General features: G+C 46.6%; 2 protein-coding genes across 5 annotated transcripts in view; both read left to right on the top strand.

The window, feature by feature from the left end:
• Window positions 1-4,372, top strand: part of STX6 (syntaxin 6) — a 50,263-nt gene extending 45,891 nt beyond the window's left edge. Inside the window, exon 6 of one of the 2 annotated variants that reach the window (XM_028845416.2) lies at window positions 784-4,372. In XM_028845416.2, coding sequence (XP_028701249.1) covers window positions 784-860 — 77 coding nt within the window. In that variant the 3' untranslated portion in view covers window positions 861-4,372. 2 annotated transcript variants of the gene reach the window in all.
• Window positions 4,373-5,001: 629 nt separating this feature from the next.
• Window positions 5,002-18,796, top strand: part of LOC114679432 (uncharacterized) — a 28,295-nt gene continuing 14,500 nt past the window's right edge. For all 3 annotated transcript variants that reach the window (XM_078001077.1, XM_078001073.1, XM_078001072.1), the window contains exons 1-3: window positions 5,002-7,330; window positions 7,593-7,784; window positions 11,483-11,673. In XM_078001077.1, the coding sequence (XP_077857203.1) occupies window positions 7,151-7,330; window positions 7,593-7,784; window positions 11,483-11,673 (563 nt within the window). In that variant the 5' untranslated portion in view covers window positions 5,002-7,150. The remainder of the gene's footprint in view (window positions 7,331-7,592; window positions 7,785-11,482; window positions 11,674-18,796) is intronic.

The raw sequence follows: 18,796 nt of genomic DNA, 5'->3' as shown, positions 1-18,796 counted from the left end.
TCTCACAACAACCCTGCGGGGCAGCTGTTGTAGAGTTGGGACCACAGGATTGTGAGCTACAGCAGGGCTCCCCCAGGGCCTGTCTGGGCCCTTCTGTTTCACAGGGCCTCCCTGCTCTCAGCCATTTGGATGGACTCTAGCCACTTTGTTTCCTGTGCCTGCTGTTCCAAATTGTTGGTAGGGCAGAAAGTTTCAGAAAAAACATTCCACTTTCATTTACAGAGGAACTGTATAAGGTATTTTAACCCAGTTACTAGTTAAGTAATCTTACTTGACTAGGTGTGGTGTGAAATTAATCATGCTGTCTCACTGGAGCTTGCTTTTTCAGCTGTTTATTTCCTGAAGTGACCAGCAGTAGCTTTCATCTCCTTTCCCTCCTCCCGTTGTGCTCATTGAGAAAAGAATGTGATTATTGTTTAATTAAATGACTTGACTTTTATGGGATATTAAAGCAGGCAGGCTTTGATCTGTAACACCAGTGCCAACACCTTTTTTGAGGAAAGCTAAGATCCGCAGATTGTAATTAAAGACTTGAGACACAAAGCATGTAATTATTACGAGACATTTTCAGGGGACTGGCAAAATTGTGACTGCACGCGAAGTGCAGGCCAAGAACAGAACAGTGTTAGAGTATCAGGCACCTGGGCAGGTGTAAGATCATGGCCCCGTCATTTGCACGTTCTGCCCCTTTTCTGCTTCAAAGGGTGCCATAAATTCCACGTAACTGTTTCTTGGGGAACGTGGAGTCCCTGTGAGAGCTAATCCCCATGTCCTGCCTTCCAGATCGGCGCCAGTGGTGTGCCATAGCCATCCTCTTTGCAGTCCTGTTGGTTGTGCTGATCCTCTTCTTAGTGCTGTGACGGCGGGGCCTCTGGGTGCGAGTTCCTCCTGCATATGAACCGAGGGGAGGAGGAGAAGCTAAGCACGTGTGACATTGCCGTCTACTCACATTCCTATCCTGGAAACATACTGCTGCACTGACTTTTCTCCGTGTGACCCCACAATTGACACGGCTTCTCCATCCCAGCGCTGGAAGGGCCAGTGGGAAGAGGAAATAGATGTCTGCACTCCTGGCTGCAGCTGGACAACGGAAGCCCCATGCCACCTGTCCAGTGCTGAGGAGAACTAGCTGCTGCCTTGCTTTCCGGGACCTCGTTCGCTGAGGAGGGACTCACAGACTTCACTGGTGTTTTGCTGTTGCTCATTCCATGCATCTTTGGCAGCTCTTTTCTTCTGCTCAGACCCTTCCCTGTGCTCAGACAGTGCGCCGCTGTCCCATCAAAAGAAACCTGTCAGGAATGCAAGCTTCTGGGTATGTTTCGTTTCCCATTGCTGTAGCATTTCTTAGCCCCTGAGAGCTGATGATTATTGAGGACAGAAGGCTCAGAAACAGTTTGTGACAGAAAATGCAGTGTTTCATTTTTCAGGGATAAATGCTAAGATAAAATTGCTTTTCCAGGTCATTTTTTTTTGTGGTAAGAATAACTAGTGGAGAATAATGAAACACCCTGGGGCTTGGGGATGCTAACAACTTGTGGCTTTAACTGACAGGAGAAATTAAAAAGAGCAAGAGGGCTCTGCATTGGCATAGCTTAGGGAAGGGTTGATGGTGTCGCCAGAGGTCAGCTCCTGATCCTTGCCGACTTGATGTTGCTGTACCAGGGCTTCCTCCCCAGAGGTGCAGCTTGCGTTTTGAGGGTAATTCCTACATATGTTGTTGCTAAATAGCTCAGTAACACACTTGAATAGATTTGGATACCAGATTGTCCTTATTACAGTTCTTTTACTCCTAGGGCACTCTACATTGGGGGTGGGGGTTGGGAGTGGTTAGTACAGTTATTACATTTATTCAGAAACGTAATGACATAAAAGATTAGCTCTGGGCCAGACTTCTCTTACCCTGTGGGTAATGGCAAGGATGTGTAGGTGAACTTGGTTCTTTTTTTTACCCTAAGATGACAGCTTGATTTTATCATCTGCAGTCAAGTAACTGAGCCAATCCAAATTTAAATGATAGATGCTTTAATTGAGTTTAAGTAGCTGAAACTGCTGAGACACTAAACTTTAAGCTTCTGATGACTTTTTAAATGCCTCAAATGTGCACATGTATATAGGATATTTTTATAACTTCCCTGATGAATTATCTGATATTAAAGTAGTATTTGGACCCAGAGCCAGAACTCGGTGGTGGAGGCTGCTGGTCTCTCCTCACCACCTTCTTTTGCACTTGGAAAGAACAGCAACATCTGGATAGAGTTCTAGCTTTGACTTCTCATTTCCTCGTCTTTTTGGGTGCATTCCTCAGCACATTTTTTTTTAACCTTTTTGTTTTGTTTGTATTTCATGTGGTTTTGTTTGGGGGTTTTGGTTTTTTCACCCTTTTTTTGTGATTTGCAATGATGTGCTTGCCCAGCTAACTTTTGAATTGCACTTTTTAATAAATATTCGTAACAATTTTTGAAGAAGGATATTTTATCTCATTTGAGATCATGGTAGGTTAAGAAAATATGCCTGTTGATGAAAGCTTAAAAGCAAATTTGTGAAACTAAAAGGGTGATTGACATCCATGTTTACACTCCACTCTAATGTTTGATATATAAATAAGTTATTTTTAAATTAGGAAAAAAAAATGAGTATTACAAAGGGCTTCAGATGTGTAGAGTACTAGGTTATTTATGTTTTACAAAGTTTGAATCGTCTATAAACTAAGAAAGGGGATGATCTTTAGATTTGCATTAAAATACAGAAATCTTTTAAAGTGAATGTGGACCTTGTCTAAGTACTGTAATCCACACAGCACATTATAAGAAGTAAACCACCATCTTAAAGAATTATAAAATTACCTTATTTAAAAGCCATGCTATTGTTCTGCTATTACCAGATTTATTGTGCCACACAAAAGGATCATGTGTGTCAGCAGGGGCCGTTTGGAGCAAACCTAGTCATTAATGAGTAAGATACTCCTGTTAGTTCAGGCACCAAGTTTTATGACCCAGAGGCTTAATGATGTTTGGATATATTTCAAATAGACGTGCTTACGTCACTGATTTAAAGTATTTTCTAAATAGTGGCCATTGTAGACCTGACTCAGGCTGAAGCTAAATAGATAACAATTTAGAAAGTTAACTGAAAATACGGGGCATTCTCCCCATAGGGCCACCATGCCCTTCTGCCCCTGGCTGACTTGATCCTGGGTCTGATCCTGTTGCACCCTGACTGGGCAGCCCCTGCAGAACCAGTGTTAATTTGAAGGGCCTCCACTCAGGCTCCAAATGTGGCAGCCAAAGAGAACAAGCCGGGGAACCTACATTTATTGTTAAGGACAAATATTTCCTCCTCAGTGATGCTAATGTTCAGGGCTTTAGAGGGAACCCAGGTGATCTCTTCACCCTGTGTCCTAGAATGGGAGAGTAAGTAGACAGCGGTGATAACCCCACACTACTTATAAGCGCATCCTTAGAGCACTTGGGGCTTTCTTTCCCCTTTCGCCTTCTGTACCTAGTACCATATTCCAGTTTTAAAGAACTGGCAGAATGTGATGGATAACAGAGAAAGAGCTCAATTTATGTTTATTGGAAGAACATTTTACTTAAATGATTTGAGGGGTGGGAGGGAACGAACAATTGAGTTTGCCAGAGTGAAAATCCATCTGAAAAACTAAACTACCTTTAGTTTTTAGTCCTAATTTTTGGTGTTGTCTCTGTGGACGGTGAAGAATCACAATGCTCTGTGTGCCCTGGACTGTGTGGCAAATGCAGGTTGCAGCGTGTGTGTTACATGAGGATCTTCCACAATTTCAGAATGCACGCCAGAGCTGTAGGGGAAACTTGGTAACTTGCCCATTATTCTCTGCTTTTAGCCAGAGTTAAACAGACTGATGGGTCTGGTAGCCAACAACTTGGCAACTTCCCCTCCTTCTCACCTCGTGAGATTAAGGGCTGTGAAAAGAAATCTAGTCTAACTCCAACAGAAATCTGTCTCTGTTAAGTGTTTTACCTTCTGTAAGTAGAGATGGTAGAGCCAAGATTTTTCTTTTGGTAATTTCCCTGTCTATAAAGTGAGACCACAGGGATATCTGTTCCCTGTTACCTTTTTGGAGAATTCATAACATTTGAAGATCAAAAAATTGAATGATAAATATGAATGGCTTTTCAATTCTGTGGGCTTTGTACCGTTTGGCTTCACCTTGTACTGCAAGATGAATTTGTAAACAAAACAAAACTGGATTGTCTGGAAAGCTAAAGTTCTAAAATATGGAATGTACTGCCTCTAATTTTTCTTTGTCTTCCTCTCATTGGCATTTTTTTCTCTCCCATAATGTTTTTTAAAGGAGGCTTTTTGCCCATCAAGAATAAAAAGAAATAAAACCAAAGGGTTACCGGACTTAAGCCCCCACAGTCACTGTGCGCCATCCCTGAGCAAAGTCCGCCTCTGAGGACAGTGCCCCTGCCCCAGTGACAGGCCTTGCTCCTCCCAGGGCCTTTGCTTCTGGTTAAGGGGACGTTTCATTACTGGCTGGCCTGAATAGGGGGTGGTCTGTCTTTCTTTCTCTCCTTTTTTTTTTTTTTTTTTGATTAAAAAAATAAAACCAAACCAGAATTTATTGAAAGCAGGTAACTTCCGGTAGCTCCGATTAGGGTAACTCAGCTTAGAGATACTGTTACTCAGGACAACAGTATGTACAAAAGTCTCCGGAAGAGGAAAACGAAACAACCTGAAAACAATTCGACTTGAAAAGGATTGAATCACTAGAATGATCATATTGCAGAATAACACAAAATGCAACGAAGAGCCACCCAAGCCTGAGGGTAAGAACTCTACTTCCCAGATTCTTGGATCACAGCCTATGACTTTTTGGGGCACAGAGGCTGGCTTCAGCATGAGGATCTCACCACTAACTGCATGTAACGTATCCATGCATTGGGCAGACGCTAAACACACAGAATGAGGCCACCAGACAGGGTGCACATGAACCCATGAGATCGGTGCTCTCTGCAGAGTCTGTAGACCTGGCAGGGGACCATGGATAGCTTAGAGGTACTTACTCTGCAGCTGGTCACATAAGACCGTAGACTGGTCTAAGCCCTACAGTTCCCTTATCCAATTGTCCACTAACCAGTGAGAGAGAGGAGCAAGACTTGGAAGCTGCTTCCAAACCAATTTTTGGTCTACAGTAAACAAGGATAAACATAAAACACCATTCCACAGGCCAGCTTCAAAGGAACTAGTGGGCAAAGAAGGTGAGAGATCCCAAAGCCCCATTTAGTAACCCCCACTGAAGGAGGGGGATGGGTGTGAGTGGTGAGATATCCTGTTCTGCTGCTGTGGGCACCCCTGTGACCTGTCCTGCTGTACCATCCGGGCCTTGATTCGTACGGTTCCCCCTACTTCCTAGATGTGCACTCTCATGGCCCAGAGCTCTCACCTTTCTGAGCCTGATCCTCCTGGACTCCTGCATACACAGAGTGGAAATGCCAGATCCTGAGGGTTCTCTGAGGAGAGTGAGGTGGCAGTGTTTTTGAGAACATGGGGTCCTTCCATGCCATGTCAGTTGCAGATGGGGCAGGCCAGAGGATGCTGAGTTACAGGAGGCAGAGAGCAGTCACTCAAAGAGCAGGGAGGAGAATACAGCTGGGAAAATGACGAGAAGTTTCCATTGCATGGACTCAGCAGGGGATTTCTGGGGTCAGCTCGGTTATGAGGCATAAACAGCAAAGCTTGAAAACTGATGTGAGAACAGTGTGTCTCCCCTTTTCCAAATTCCCCAGAGGAACCTACTCCCTGCTCTAGAACTTCACATCAAAGAAACAATGCACCTGATGGGAAGAAGTCTTTTCAGGACCCCAGAAGTGCCCATTGGTGGCCCATCAGAACAAGTCTGGCTGCTTCTCATTTTTGGGTCTGCAGATTTGGGCAAGATGGCTAGAGGGCTGGAGGTTTCCCAAGGCCTCTAGATGCCGTTGTGCAAAATCAGTCCTCCACACATCACTGGCCAGTAGTAGTATGCTCGCTCCACCACCCACTGGCAGTGAGGAAGATCTTTTTGCTGTCAGAGAGGGCTGCCATTCACTAACATGCTGTAAGTCCGTTCCCTGGCTGCTGGAGTGCACAGGCGAGGGGGTCTTGAAGACCCTCGTGTCAAACTTGAGTGTCAGGCCTGCAGTTGGTTTCACCATAGATAACCCTTGTTGCCCTGCAGCTGGGGTAACTGTTATGGTGTGTCTTGACCTTTTGCTCTTCCTCTTCCTTGTCTGAACTGAGTTCCCTTCTTGGGTAAAGGACGACCTTTATGTTTATTTTCTTCTTCCACTATCCTGTCGCTCACGTGCACAGGAGTCCCACCTTATCTGTGGTTTCACTTTCTGAGGTTTCAGTTATCAGAATGGGTTGCACCAGAAAGCACGAGCCTATACAAAGACATCATCAAGGGAGTCCTTATATATATAAGGGAAGAAACAGTTTATCATCTAGTCAGTACAATCTGCGGTTTCAGGCATCCACTGTGGGTCTTGGAATGTATCCCTGCAAAAAGGCACTGGGGCAGGGGGCACTTCTGTGTACTTCAAAACATGTACACGATGAAAACACAGTGTTATCTGTCAATCTGAAAACAAAATCGCCATGACTTCTGGGCACTGTAGTCCTACCTGTGGACTGGCTGCCTGACTGTGGAGCGTCCTCGTATTGGACATTAAGGGACTGTCCTAAGATGGCGACTTCTCATTTGGCAGCCTGTGGCAGCTGAGTTTGAATTTGGTGGTGGCCGTCGCGTGTTAGGGTAGCCATAGAGCTGCTCCCTCTCAGCTACAGCAGCAAGCACAGTTTCACTTGACCCATTTTACACCTGTTGTCTCCACCCAAGCACCATGGCTCCAGCTAGGAAGGGCGGCTGTTGGGTGGCCAAGACCAACTCGTTATAGAGCCAGAAGCTGACCTCCTTTCTTAAGGATTTCAACCGTGAAGTGCAAATACTATGGAAGCCAATTCAGTCAGGCAGAACCTCTCCCAGAAGATTGACAAGCTGCATGACCAGGCCACTCAGTGGCTTCCTGAGGCACAGTGTGCCATGAACTGGTAATGCACAGACTGTGCATTCGTAGCTGTTTCGTGAGTAATATGCACAGTGCGTGTCTTGGGTATTTTAAAGTACATGAGAGGGTTGTTTCAGCAGCTGATGGGATGCCAAATGTTTGACTTTTTATTATTCCAGCCCTTCAGATTTCCCCAGAATTGTCACCTTCTAGAGCGTGTGTCTTCCCAGTGCGTTCCGGAAATTCTCTGTACCACTGCCGTGTTGCTCAGAAAACAACAGAGCTTTCAGTCAGTTCAGGTAACCTTAGAATCTGCGCTGATGCCTCAGAAAGGAAGAAAGGCCAGGACGGCTTTGGCTTGGGTGGCACTCTTAGTTCTCCCTTGGTTTCACTTCCTTTTCCATTTTGGTGGCTTCCCATTTCATCCCATAGCCTCCTCTCAGAGGCTGTCCCACCCCTCCTCCCCCCAGCTCCATTCTTCCTACTCTCTGGCCCATTTGTGTCCTCAGAGGTCTGGCTGTTGCCACTGCACCTGCCTCAGACCCAGTGTCACCTCGCCAGGGTTTCAGCCAGCCTGGCCTTCCAGCTGCCACCCAGCAGCTCAGCTCAGCAGAACCTTCTGGCCCAGACCTTCACTCCCAACTCCCGCCCAGGGACAAATGCAGAAGCCTCTGCTGGTGCAGCCAACACGGAGTGGGGGCAAGGGGAAGAGGAAAAGCAGCAGCTTCCTGTGCTTCCCAGCTCAGAGCATTGGTAAGAGTGGGTGGAATTTGGCATTCTGCTTCTACCATTTTGAATGAATTGGCCTATTCTTTATACCGTCACCCCTCCCTTCCAAATCATTCATTCTGGTGTGCAGCCCATTTCTGTCTGTCTTCTAATGATATGACCAGAGCTGCCATGTAAGCTTGTGCCCTGCACAAGGATAGATACCCCACTGGGGAACAAACGGGACCAAAATTCACTCTGTGTTCTGCTGGCCAAGCCAGGTGACCTGGCCTGGGCTGCGTCCTCCCAGAAGAAGGGTTCATTTTTCCAGTTTGCACATGTGCTATTTGTGGGTTAGCTGAGGCCCTGCTCATGTCTTCGGTTGGTTCACAAACCAGAAACAGAACAAATGGCCAGAAATTAGTGTTGTAATCAAACTAGATTTACAACCAAGGCACGCTGAGTGGCATTATGGGTTTTATCCTGCTGCATGGCAAGGCGTTCATGCATGGGCTGTGCTCAGTGTCCTTTTTACTCAGCCATGCCAACCATGAGGAAGCAGGAGGGGAGCTTGTTGGAGAAGGCGGCCTCAGTGAGAGCCTTGGTGCATTCCCCTGAAGCCACAATTTGGGACTTCTCCCTCAGCAGGGGTCCCCACAGTCTGAGTGTTTTTCAGAAATCTTGGGTCCAAGGGACCCCAATCTTTTTTTTTTTTTTTTTTTTTTTTTTTTTTTTTTTTTTGAGGTAGAGTCTCACTCTGTCGCCCAGGCCAAAGTGCAATGGTGTAATCTCGGCTCACTGCAACCTCCGACTCCCAGGCTCAAGTAATACTCGTGCTTCAGCCTCCTGCCTAGTAGCTGGGACTACAGGTCCGTGCCACCAAGCCAGGCTAATTTTTGTATTTTTGGTAGAGATGAGACCTTGTTGGCCAGGTTGGTCTCGAACTCCTGACCTCAAGTGATCCACCCGCCTCAGCCTCCCCAAGTGCTGGGATTACAGGTATGAGCCACTTATGCCCAGCTGGTGGGACTCCAAATCTTCTGTCCAGACCCCGGGGTCTGAACTCATATTTAACTACTGAAAGGCATCAGGATCTCCCCTCTGGTTGAACTTGACCTTCTTACTGAGAACCAGCTGGGCAGGCATCAGATGCCTCAGGCTCCAGAGGAGAAGCTGGTAGGCAAATAGATCAGGAGCAACTGCTTTCACCATCAGGGATGAAAGTTGAAGGCCAAGAACACTTCCTTGTCCTGTGGTGCAGGAGTTGGGATGGAGGAGCGAGTCTTATAAATGGAAGAGAACTAAGTGTTGGGATTTAAAGGAAGGACTTTGCCGCCTGCCCCCAAGTGCCCCCAAACCCTCCAAAATTCCACAGATTCCCTTGGCTTAACTCCTCTCACAGAGGTAAGCTAAGGTAGTCAGTCTCACTGTAGCTGTGGTGAATTCGTTTAATGATCTTGGTTTCCTAACTGCTAGATAATCCAGTGGAGCCAGAAAGTTTTGGTGGATTGAGGGAACCTACAGAGGTTGGGTAGAGATGTATTAGGAGTTGAATTGTTTCCCCCTGCAAAAATTCATGAAGTTGTAACCCCCAGGACCTCAGAATGTGGCCTTCTCTGGAAATAGGGTTGATATAATTTGGGAAGGTGAGGTCATCCTGCAGTAGTAGGGTGGGCCCCTAATCCAGTATGACTGATGGCCTCATGAAAAGGGAACAGAGCCCTACAGTTTACACAGTGCTTTTATGCACATTTTTCTTATCCATTTCTGTAGGGTAGGCTTTATCATACCTGTTGATTTCACTCAAGTTTATTGCTTTTTTGGCCTACCATCTGTTAGCCTCACTTTTTCTAACTGCAGGAACCCCTTCTGCCAAACACAGCGTATTTTGGAAAATGACCCTACCCCATTCCAACATGTGCTTGTGTTGAGCGGCACCAATCTTAATCCTCCTGCCCAGCCCTAGCCTAAAACAGTGTGTGTGCTGGTTGGGCTCTCCCTGTGAGTCCCCAGCTAATCTCATCTCTGCCCTTCCGTGCCCCAGGAGGCTGTACGCATCAGACTGCACTTCCAGAGCCCCCGGCCTCTGGTTGGGTTCGGCCATTGCAATGAGCATCCTCAAAAAAGACCAGAGAGCTGGAGGAGAGAGAGTTTGGGGCTTCATTCCCCAACCCACCTCACTACAGTCCCACCGGGGGCCACGGTCACAGCTCTCACAAGGAGCATCCTCTGCCTGGGGAGCAGCTCTTGCTGAACTATGATAACAGTATTCTCTTTTACCCTTCACCTCTGGTGGAGGTAATGCTTCCCTCTGTGACACATCTCTGGACACTTCACCATCCCATACTGGTTTCCTCAGTCCTGATTATCCCCCTACAGATGCTGTCTTTGTTGAATTCATTTAAACCATATTGAGTGTACCATTTAGTTCTTGCCAGGGCTGTTAGCTATGGCTTGTCTTAGAGGCTTATCCTGATGGTCTTGGTGATTCGGCCCAGAGGTGCCACATGATCTAACGCACGTCAGAGTCCTCCTGTGACTTCCTTTTCCTTGTATTAACCAGAGCCAGGAGAGAGACGCCCATTCTTATAGAGTGGTGATGTGTGGAGGATACGAGCTTTGTGCTGGCAGCCACGTCCCTACCTCATGGATAAAATCATTCACATCTTGGTTTTGATCTCTCAGGTCCCCACACTGCCCTGATTCCCACCTTTAAAATAGCATCCCACTTTGTGCTTGAGCCGGTTTACATAGGTTTCTGTTACCTGCAACCATTAAGAGATAGTTTTTCAGCTAGGGAATGGGAGAGTCAAAGCTCAGACTCCAGTCATCTGCCTCCAAAGCCTGTACTTTTGGCAGATGCTCCATATTCATAAGTGTGGCCAGATACCTCCCCTGCTATTGGCCACAACTGAGAAAACCCCTCCTACTCCTGTGAGGAAAGGCACCTGTGTCTAGGTATTTCCTGTAGCATGATGCAGGGGTAATGCATTTTGAATAATAAGATCATACACGAAAAGTTCTGTATTAACTAAAAGTTGACCAATTGAATCGTATCTTTAAGGTATAAGAAGAGCTCTTTGCTGGAAGGAATCTTGTCATTAAGCTGTTAGTAAAGCAGAGATCCTCTGTTTGTCCTGGTAAATCCAGATTTTCAGTCCTACTGGTGATGTGTGAGCCCTTTGTTAACTAAACAATTTGTAAGAATTGCTCCACCTCCCAAAGAATTTCCCAGCTTATCATTGACGCAAGAATTTGCCTCAATGGATCCCCAAAAACAAGGTGCCCTTGGAGGTACTCTGTCAAGAAAAGGGGAACTGTCAAATCTTGTCAAGATGCTACCCAGAAGTAACCAGAGAAAGTTCGTGGGGGGCTCTAGCCATGAGATCACAACAGGCCAACTAAAGAGATGGCTTCAGGATAGGGTGGATGTAACCTACATCAGAGGAGTTATGTACAGAAACAGTTGTTCAGGCAATGCAGGAACAAGGCCTCCTCTCTTTACCTGTTCTTTGTAGGGTGTCTTCCCCATAGGCTCTCCCTGTGAGCCCCCATCTCATCTCATCTCTGCCCTTCCATGCCCCAGGAGGCTATACGCATCAGACTGCACTTCCAGAGCCCCCGGCCTCTGGTTGGTTTTGGCCACTGCAATGAGCATCCTCAAAAAAGACCAGAGAGCTGGAGGAGAGAGAGAGGCTGGGGCTATGGAATCTCTTTAGCCAGGCAATACATTCTTTTTCCAGCCAATTCTTTTGATATTGCAACTCATGCTGATTGGCCTCCCATGCCCGCTTGACGGTGTGAGCCACATTATCTACAGCCAGCCAGGAGAGGCTGTCTTTATTGAAGATCAGGAAATCTGCCCGTCATATGCATACTGCAGAAATCCTGTGGTGCTTCCGTCCTCCAGCAGCTCACAGCCAATCATTGTCTGGTAAGTGTGAGACCCTGGAACACACATGCAAGCCCAGGGGGGTCCACACAGGGACAGAGGTGGACTCTCAAGTGCTGGGAGTGGGGGCATGGCTGGAAGCATCCTCTGGTCTACATTACCTCACCCCCCAGGCCTGCTGTGGCATTGCTGAGTCCCCAGGAGGTCCCTCTTGTGGAAGCCCACCTGACAGCAAGGTTGTTTTTTAAATTTTTTGTTGTTGTTGTTCAAATAGCTTTAGGGATACAAGTAGGTTTTGGTTGCATGGATGAATCGTGTAGTGGTGAAGTCTGGGCTTTTAGTGTATCTGTCGCCCGAATCATGTATGTTGTACTCGGTAGGTGATTATTTTCACCCCTCGCCTACCTTCCACCCTTACCCTTCCTGAGTCGCCAGTGTCCATTATACCACTCTGACAACAGATATTTGTGAAGTACCTACTGCATGCCAAAGGAGTGTGATGTGTGATAATTCCTGCCTTGGGAAGTTATCCTGTAATAGGAATGATTGATTGATAAACTGTGGCTATTTGAGTGCAGTGGAGGAGGGAGAGAGAGGCAGGAGCCAGAAATATCACTGGGAAAGTTAATGTCATTATGCATAAGCAAGCAAGTCACTAGGCCTGGCTACCAGGAAGTGAGACACAGAATGGGCAAATTTAGAAAGGGAAAGGAGATGGGGATATTGGGAAGGGGGATGCGGCAGAGGATAAAGGGCTCCTGGGGGAGAGAGGAACAGTCCAGAAGATGCACAGGCAAATGGGAAGCTCTGAACTCCACCAACCGGATTTCCCAGGTTTTGCCAAAAGCCACAGCAGGTGCAAGTCAGCATTGCTCGTTGGAGGTCAGCCCAGGGCCCTCTGCGGGGTGGGGGAAGCGTCCATCTCTGCCGCATGCACACCTGAGTGATTGTAGTGCCTCTGCAGGCGCTTCAGTTCCACCTTGAACGTCTGCTGCCAGCCCCTCAGCAGCTGAGTGTACCTCTCCCAGTGATCAGGCTCGAGGTTCTCTGCCATCCATGGGGCCCGCGGCTCCTTCTGCCAAGTGACACTGTCATATGTGGTGATAGGCTGTGAGTCCACATACCCAACTGAAATAAATTCAGGGACCCCATGGCCAGGATCCGAAACGCCCAGAAAATATCTCAGAGAGTGCGTCCCTGGGAAGGAGGCAAAGAAGGAAGACATGTAGGGTCCCAGACTATCCAGATCCTTCATCTGCATTCATTTAGCCCCACACGAGTGCTCCCTACTCAGCTATATCCAGGCCTCCAGGCCCCAGCTGCCGTTTCCGCTTACAGAACCACAGAACCCAGGAACCAGGGCCTGGACAAGAACAGAGCTCCAGCCCAGTGACTTGGAGCCTTTCTTGTTCAAGTTTGCAAATGCAGGATGGAATTTTATAGGTAATCTCAACTCATAAGCAAAGTACAGAGCAAGCTTGTCCAACCCATGGCCCAGGATGGCTTGGAATGTGGCCAACACAGAATTTGTAAACGTTCTTAAAACATGAGGTTTTTTTGTGATTTTTTTTTTTTTTAGTTTATCAGCTATTGTTAGTGTATTTTATGTGTGGCCCATGACAATTCTTCCAATGTGGCCCAGGAAAACCAAAAGATTGGACACCCCTGGTATAGAGTGCTGCTCTGGTTATAGGGGGAATGGGGAAGACACAGGGGGAGCTATCCCTGCGGGAGCCCTCAAAAACTCTGAGGTCTTGAAAACCCTGATAATCCAGCCCTCTTGTTTTACCAGAGAAGTCAGTGGGTGGATAAATGAGGATCCCTACTCCACTTCTGTGTGCCGGTGTGAGCACACACACACAAACACTTGCGCATATACAGCAGCTCCGTCAGAACGAGATTCCTGTTAGGACTCAGGCCTAAGTGACTATCAGGCAGGTCGTGTCTATAGTGTGGAGATGTTGGACAAAGGGATGATTCATGTTCTGAATGGAACCATGTGAGATTTCTTCACGCTACCCAGAATAGTGTGCAATTTAAAACTTATGAATTGTGTATTTCTGGAATTTTCCATTTAAATTTTTGGAATGCGGTTGACCACTGGTAGCTGAAACCATGGAAAGTGACAGCGAGGATAAGGGGCTACTACTGTTCGTACATTGTGGAATGGTTAGATCTAGCTTCCTAACAACTGTATTACCTCATATCGTTCGCATAGAGATGATTTTTTTTTTTTTTTTTTGAGATGGAGTCTCTCTCTGTCACCCAGACTGGAGTGCAGTGGTGTGATCTCAACTCACTGCAACCTCCACCTCTTGGGTTCAAGCCATTCTGATGCCTCAACCTTCCAAGTAGCTGGGATTACAGGCGTGCCCCCCAACACCTGGCTAATTTTTGTATTTTTAGTAAAGATGGGGTTTCACCATGTTGGCCAGGATGGTCTTGAACTCCTGGCCTCAAGTGGTCCACCCGTCTTGGCCCCACAAAGTGCTGAGATTACAGGCATGAACCACCGTGCCTGTCCAAGATGGTCTTCCTTTAATGTCCAGCTGCCTGCACCCAACTCCCAGCCTTAAAAAAAAAAAAAAAGCTTATACTTCAAATAGTGAGGTCTTATTCTTGTGGGGCTCACATTGGTCTGCTGTATATAAACAGGATGCCATTCTCACCTGTTTATTTGCCAATTAATTAATGCTCACTGGGAAACTGTGCTCGCTGGTGTTGAATCCAGAACACCAAGAGAGTTTCGAGTAGAGTAGAATGATCCCTCAGCCCTGAGCAGCATTGCTATGAATCTCATGATGGAAGCCCATGCTCAGTAACACAGGGTGGAGGTCAAACTCCAAAACAGCTGCCTTCTGTAGTTACCATCTTTAAGGACAGACTCAGAGGCTCAGCCCCTTATTAGCCATGAAAACAATTACAGCTCACCACAACATACATGGTAGCCATTTGGTGCAATGCATTTTGGATTTGGCCGTTAGAAACTGCATTTTCTCTGGGACGACCCTAAGGCACTTACCAGGGGGCAGACTGATGCTAACTTGTCATATATCCTCCTCACCGCTGGTGACTTGCCTTTTGCAAATACCGAAGCTCTGAAAGGTATAGTGGCACCTTGGTCAGGTTGCTGCAATCTAGATAAATTCTGGAGTTCTTTATTATATTAAAGCCTCTTTATTAATACAGATTGAGGGGAAGAGGAAGAAAGAAGCAGCTTGGTTTTTCTCTGCCATAAATGAACATGTTGGTGCTGTTTTTCTTCAGACATGCCCTTTGTGCAGAGCTGCCCTTCCCCAGGGCTGTGTGGGCGTTAACTGTGCTTAGACAGCGATTGTTCCAGCTGCCTGCCCTACTGCTTGGGTTTCACATGAACATTTCATGCAATGCACCTGGTTTGCCAACTGCGGCCAGACCTTTGTGCAAAATTGTATTTTACCACTTTTTAAAAGGTTATGAGCTGTCAAACCTGGAGGCCACTTGGTTATTCAGGGGGTGTTTGGAATAAGACCACCCGGCTTCGTTCTTTGCTGACCAAGGCCCTGTTCCCTGGTGTTCGTGGCAGCCCAGTGCTCCGCTCCAGCCAAGCTTTCCATCAGCCCTGGGGTGGGACCGAGTTCAGGGTTTTTTCCTGCTCTGCAGAAAGCAGATTTTAGCTGAGATCATCCTACTGAAGGACAACTGTGACCCTGCAGTTAAAGTCTGTTCTGGGAAAAGCAGATGTCTTCATCTTCAGGAAAGTAGAGTATCTGTGCCCTGTCATCTGTGTGGGGCAAGGAGAGGACAGCCAGGTGTCCCGCCAATATGTTTTTGGAATTGCTTTTAGATTCCATGTGATTACTTCGTAACTGACACAGGCTGGGCTCCAGCTCTCAACAAACAGACTTCAGAGAATGCTGGGGGTGAGGGGTGACCTAGAAGCCATCTAGGAAAGGGCCAGAGAAAGCAAGCTGAAACCGATTATGGGTTCTGTTTCTCTAGCTGGAACTATCCTTTCACCGGCTCATTCATAATCAGAAATTAGTCTAATTCAAAGACAGAATGTGTAATATGTGACAAAAGTCAGCAGGAATAAACTATCATGTTTTTTTCAAGGATAAATAACCTTATGGTGTTTTCATGTTAAATAACTAGAAGATACAAACCAAAGAAGTAGGATCAAGAATTAGAATTACAAATCCATGGGTGGTTTCCAGATGATGCCTGACTCCTCGACATAAAGAGAGGAGGGCTAGAGCCCTAGTGTCATGGTTTACAACCGTGAGACACAGGTAAATTTTTGTTTCCTGTGTATGGCAGGTCTCCAGGTGTGGTGTGGGACCAGCAGTCGCATCTCTGCATGGAGGACTTGCTGGAAATGCAAGGCGAGGCCCGCAGTGTGTTTCACCATGGCCTCCTGGGGGTTCTGTTGCATGCTCTAGTTTGAGAACCACTGCTACATGGACTTTAGGTTACAGTAAAACAATAACCCCTGCAAAATGAAACATTATCCATGGCTTTGATTTTCATCATAATGTGAAATAAAATCTGATGACACTATAAACTTAAAACCCTAATCCCCCCAAAGTACTGTGTAAAACAAAAAACTAGCCATCCTTAAAAGTAATATTTTTACACCATGAAGTCTCAGTTACTCTTGAGATCATATTACAACTATATGAAGAATATTGTTCGGCATTAAAGAAGTGGAGATGCCACAAGCCTTGGCCTGGGTGTTTTTTGTTAGGTTGTTTCTTAGTTTTGTTTTTAGTTCTTTTCACACCTAAGCACAGCTCTGTTGTTCTCCTCCCACCCCCTCTAATAAAAGACATGTGCATCTGCCTGGGGTAGGAAAAGTTTGTAACTGCTGGAATATCTGAATTATCAATTATGCTTTCTCTGGCTGAGCAAGTTATATGAATTCTTAAACCCCCAAGTAGCCTGATATGGTTTGGCTGTGTCCACATTCAAATCTCAACTTGAATTGTATCTCCTAGAATTCCCACATGTTGTGGGAGAGACCCAGGGGGAGGTAATTGAATCATGGGGGCTGGTCTTTCCCGTGCTATTCTCGTGATAGTGAATAAATCTCATGAGATCTGATGGGTTTTATCAGATTTCTGCTTGTGCTTCCTCCTCATTTCTCTCTTGCTGCTGCCATGTAAGAAGTGCCTTTCACCCTCCGCCATGATCCTCCCCAGCCAGGTGGAACTGTAAGTCCAATTAAACTTCCTTTTCTTCCCAGTCTCAGGTATGTCTTTGTCAGCAGTGTAAAAATGGACTAATACAGTAAATTGGTACCAGTAGAGTGGGGCATTGCTGAAAAGATACCCGAAAATGTGGAAGTGACTTTGGAACTGGGTAACAGACAGAGGTTGGAACAGTTTAAAGGGCTCAGAAGAAAACAGGAAAATGTGGGAAAGTTTGGAACTTCCTAGAGACTTGTGGAATGGCTTTGACCAAAAGCCTGATAGCGATATGAACAATAAGGTCCAGGCTGAGGTGGTCTCAGATGGAGATGAAGAACTTGTTGGGAACTGGTGCAAAGGTGACTCTTTTTATGTTCTAGCAAAGAGATTGGCTGCATTTTGCCCTTGCCCTAGAGATTTGTGGAGCTTTGAACTTGAGAGAGATGATTTCAGGTATCTGGCAGAAGAAATTTCTAAGCAGCAAAGCATTCACATTGTGACTTAGGTGCTGTTAAAAGCATTCTGTTTAAAAAGGGAAACAGAGCATAAAAGTTCAGAAAATTTGCAGCTTGATGATACAGTAGAAAAGAAAACTCCATTTTCTGGGGAGAAATTCAAGCCAGCTGCAGAAATTTGCCTAAGTAGCAAAGAGCCCAATGTTAATCTCTAAGACCATGGGGAAAGTGTCTCCAGGCCATGTCAGAGACCTTCACAGCAGCCCCTCCCATCACAGGCCTGGAGGCCCAGGAGGAAAAAGTGATTTCATGGGCCAGGCCCAGGGTCCCCGTGCTGTGTGCAGCCTAGGGACTTGGTGCCCTGTGTCCCAGCCACTCCAGCCATGACTGAAAGGGACCAATGTACAGCTTGGGCTGTGGCTTCAGAGGGTGGAAGCCCCAAGCCTGGGCAGCATCCATGTGGTGGTGAGCGTGCAGGTGCACAGAAGTCAAGAATTGAGGTTTGGGAACCTCCACCTAAATTTCAGAAGATGTATGGAAATGCCTGGATGCCCAGGCAGAAGATTGCTGCAGGGGCGGGGCCCTCATGGAGAACCTCTGCTAGAGTAGTGCAGACAGGAAATGTGGGGTTGGATCCCCCACATAGAGCCCCTACTGGGGCACTGCCTAGTGGAGTTGTGAGAAGAGGGCCACCGTCCTCCAGATCCCAGAATGGTAGATCCATTTACAGTTTGCACTGTGCACCTGGAAAAGCCACAGACACTCAATGCTAGCCCATGAAAGCAGCCAGGAGGGTGGGTATACCCTGCAAAGCCACAGGGGCAGAGCTGCCCAAGACTATGGGAACCCACCTCTTGCTGTCAGCATGAGTTGGATGTGAGATACGGAGTCAAAGAAGACTATTTTAGAGCTTTAAAATGTGACTGCCCTGCTGGATTTCAGACTTGCATGGGGCCTTGTAGCCCCTTTGTTTTGGCCAATTTCTCTCATTTGGAACGGCTGCATTTACCCAATGCCTGTACCCCCATTGTATCTAGGAAGTAACTAGCTTGCTTTTGATTTTACAGTCTCGTTGATGGAAGGGACACTTCTTGTCTCAGATGAGACTTTGGACTGTGGACTTTTGGATTAATGCTGAAATGAGTTAAGACTTTGGGGGGACTGTTGGGAAGGCATGATTGGTTTTGAAATGTGAGGACATGAGATTTGGAAGGCACAGGGGTGGAATGATATGGTTTGGCTGTGTCCCCATTCAACTCTTAACTTGAATTGTATCTCCCAGAATTCCCACGTTTTGAGAGGGACCCAGGGGGAGGTAAATGAATCATGGAGGCCAGTCTTTCCAGTGCTATTCTCATGATAGTGAAAAAGTCTCACAAGATCTGATGGGTTTATCAGGGGCTTCCACTGTTGCTTCCTCCTCATTTCTCTCTTGCTGCTGCCATGTAAGAAGTGCCTTTCGCACTCTGCCATGATCCTCCCCATCCATGTGGAGCTGTAAGTCAAATTAAAGCTCCTTTTCTTCCCAGTCTCAGGTATATC

This window comes from Macaca mulatta, chromosome 1 (assembly GCF_049350105.2).
Source record: "Macaca mulatta isolate MMU2019108-1 chromosome 1, T2T-MMU8v2.0, whole genome shotgun sequence".
NCBI lineage: Eukaryota > Metazoa > Chordata > Mammalia > Primates > Cercopithecidae > Macaca > Macaca mulatta.
Note: the sequence above shows the minus strand (reverse complement) of the source record. Positions and strands in the feature narration are given on the sequence as shown.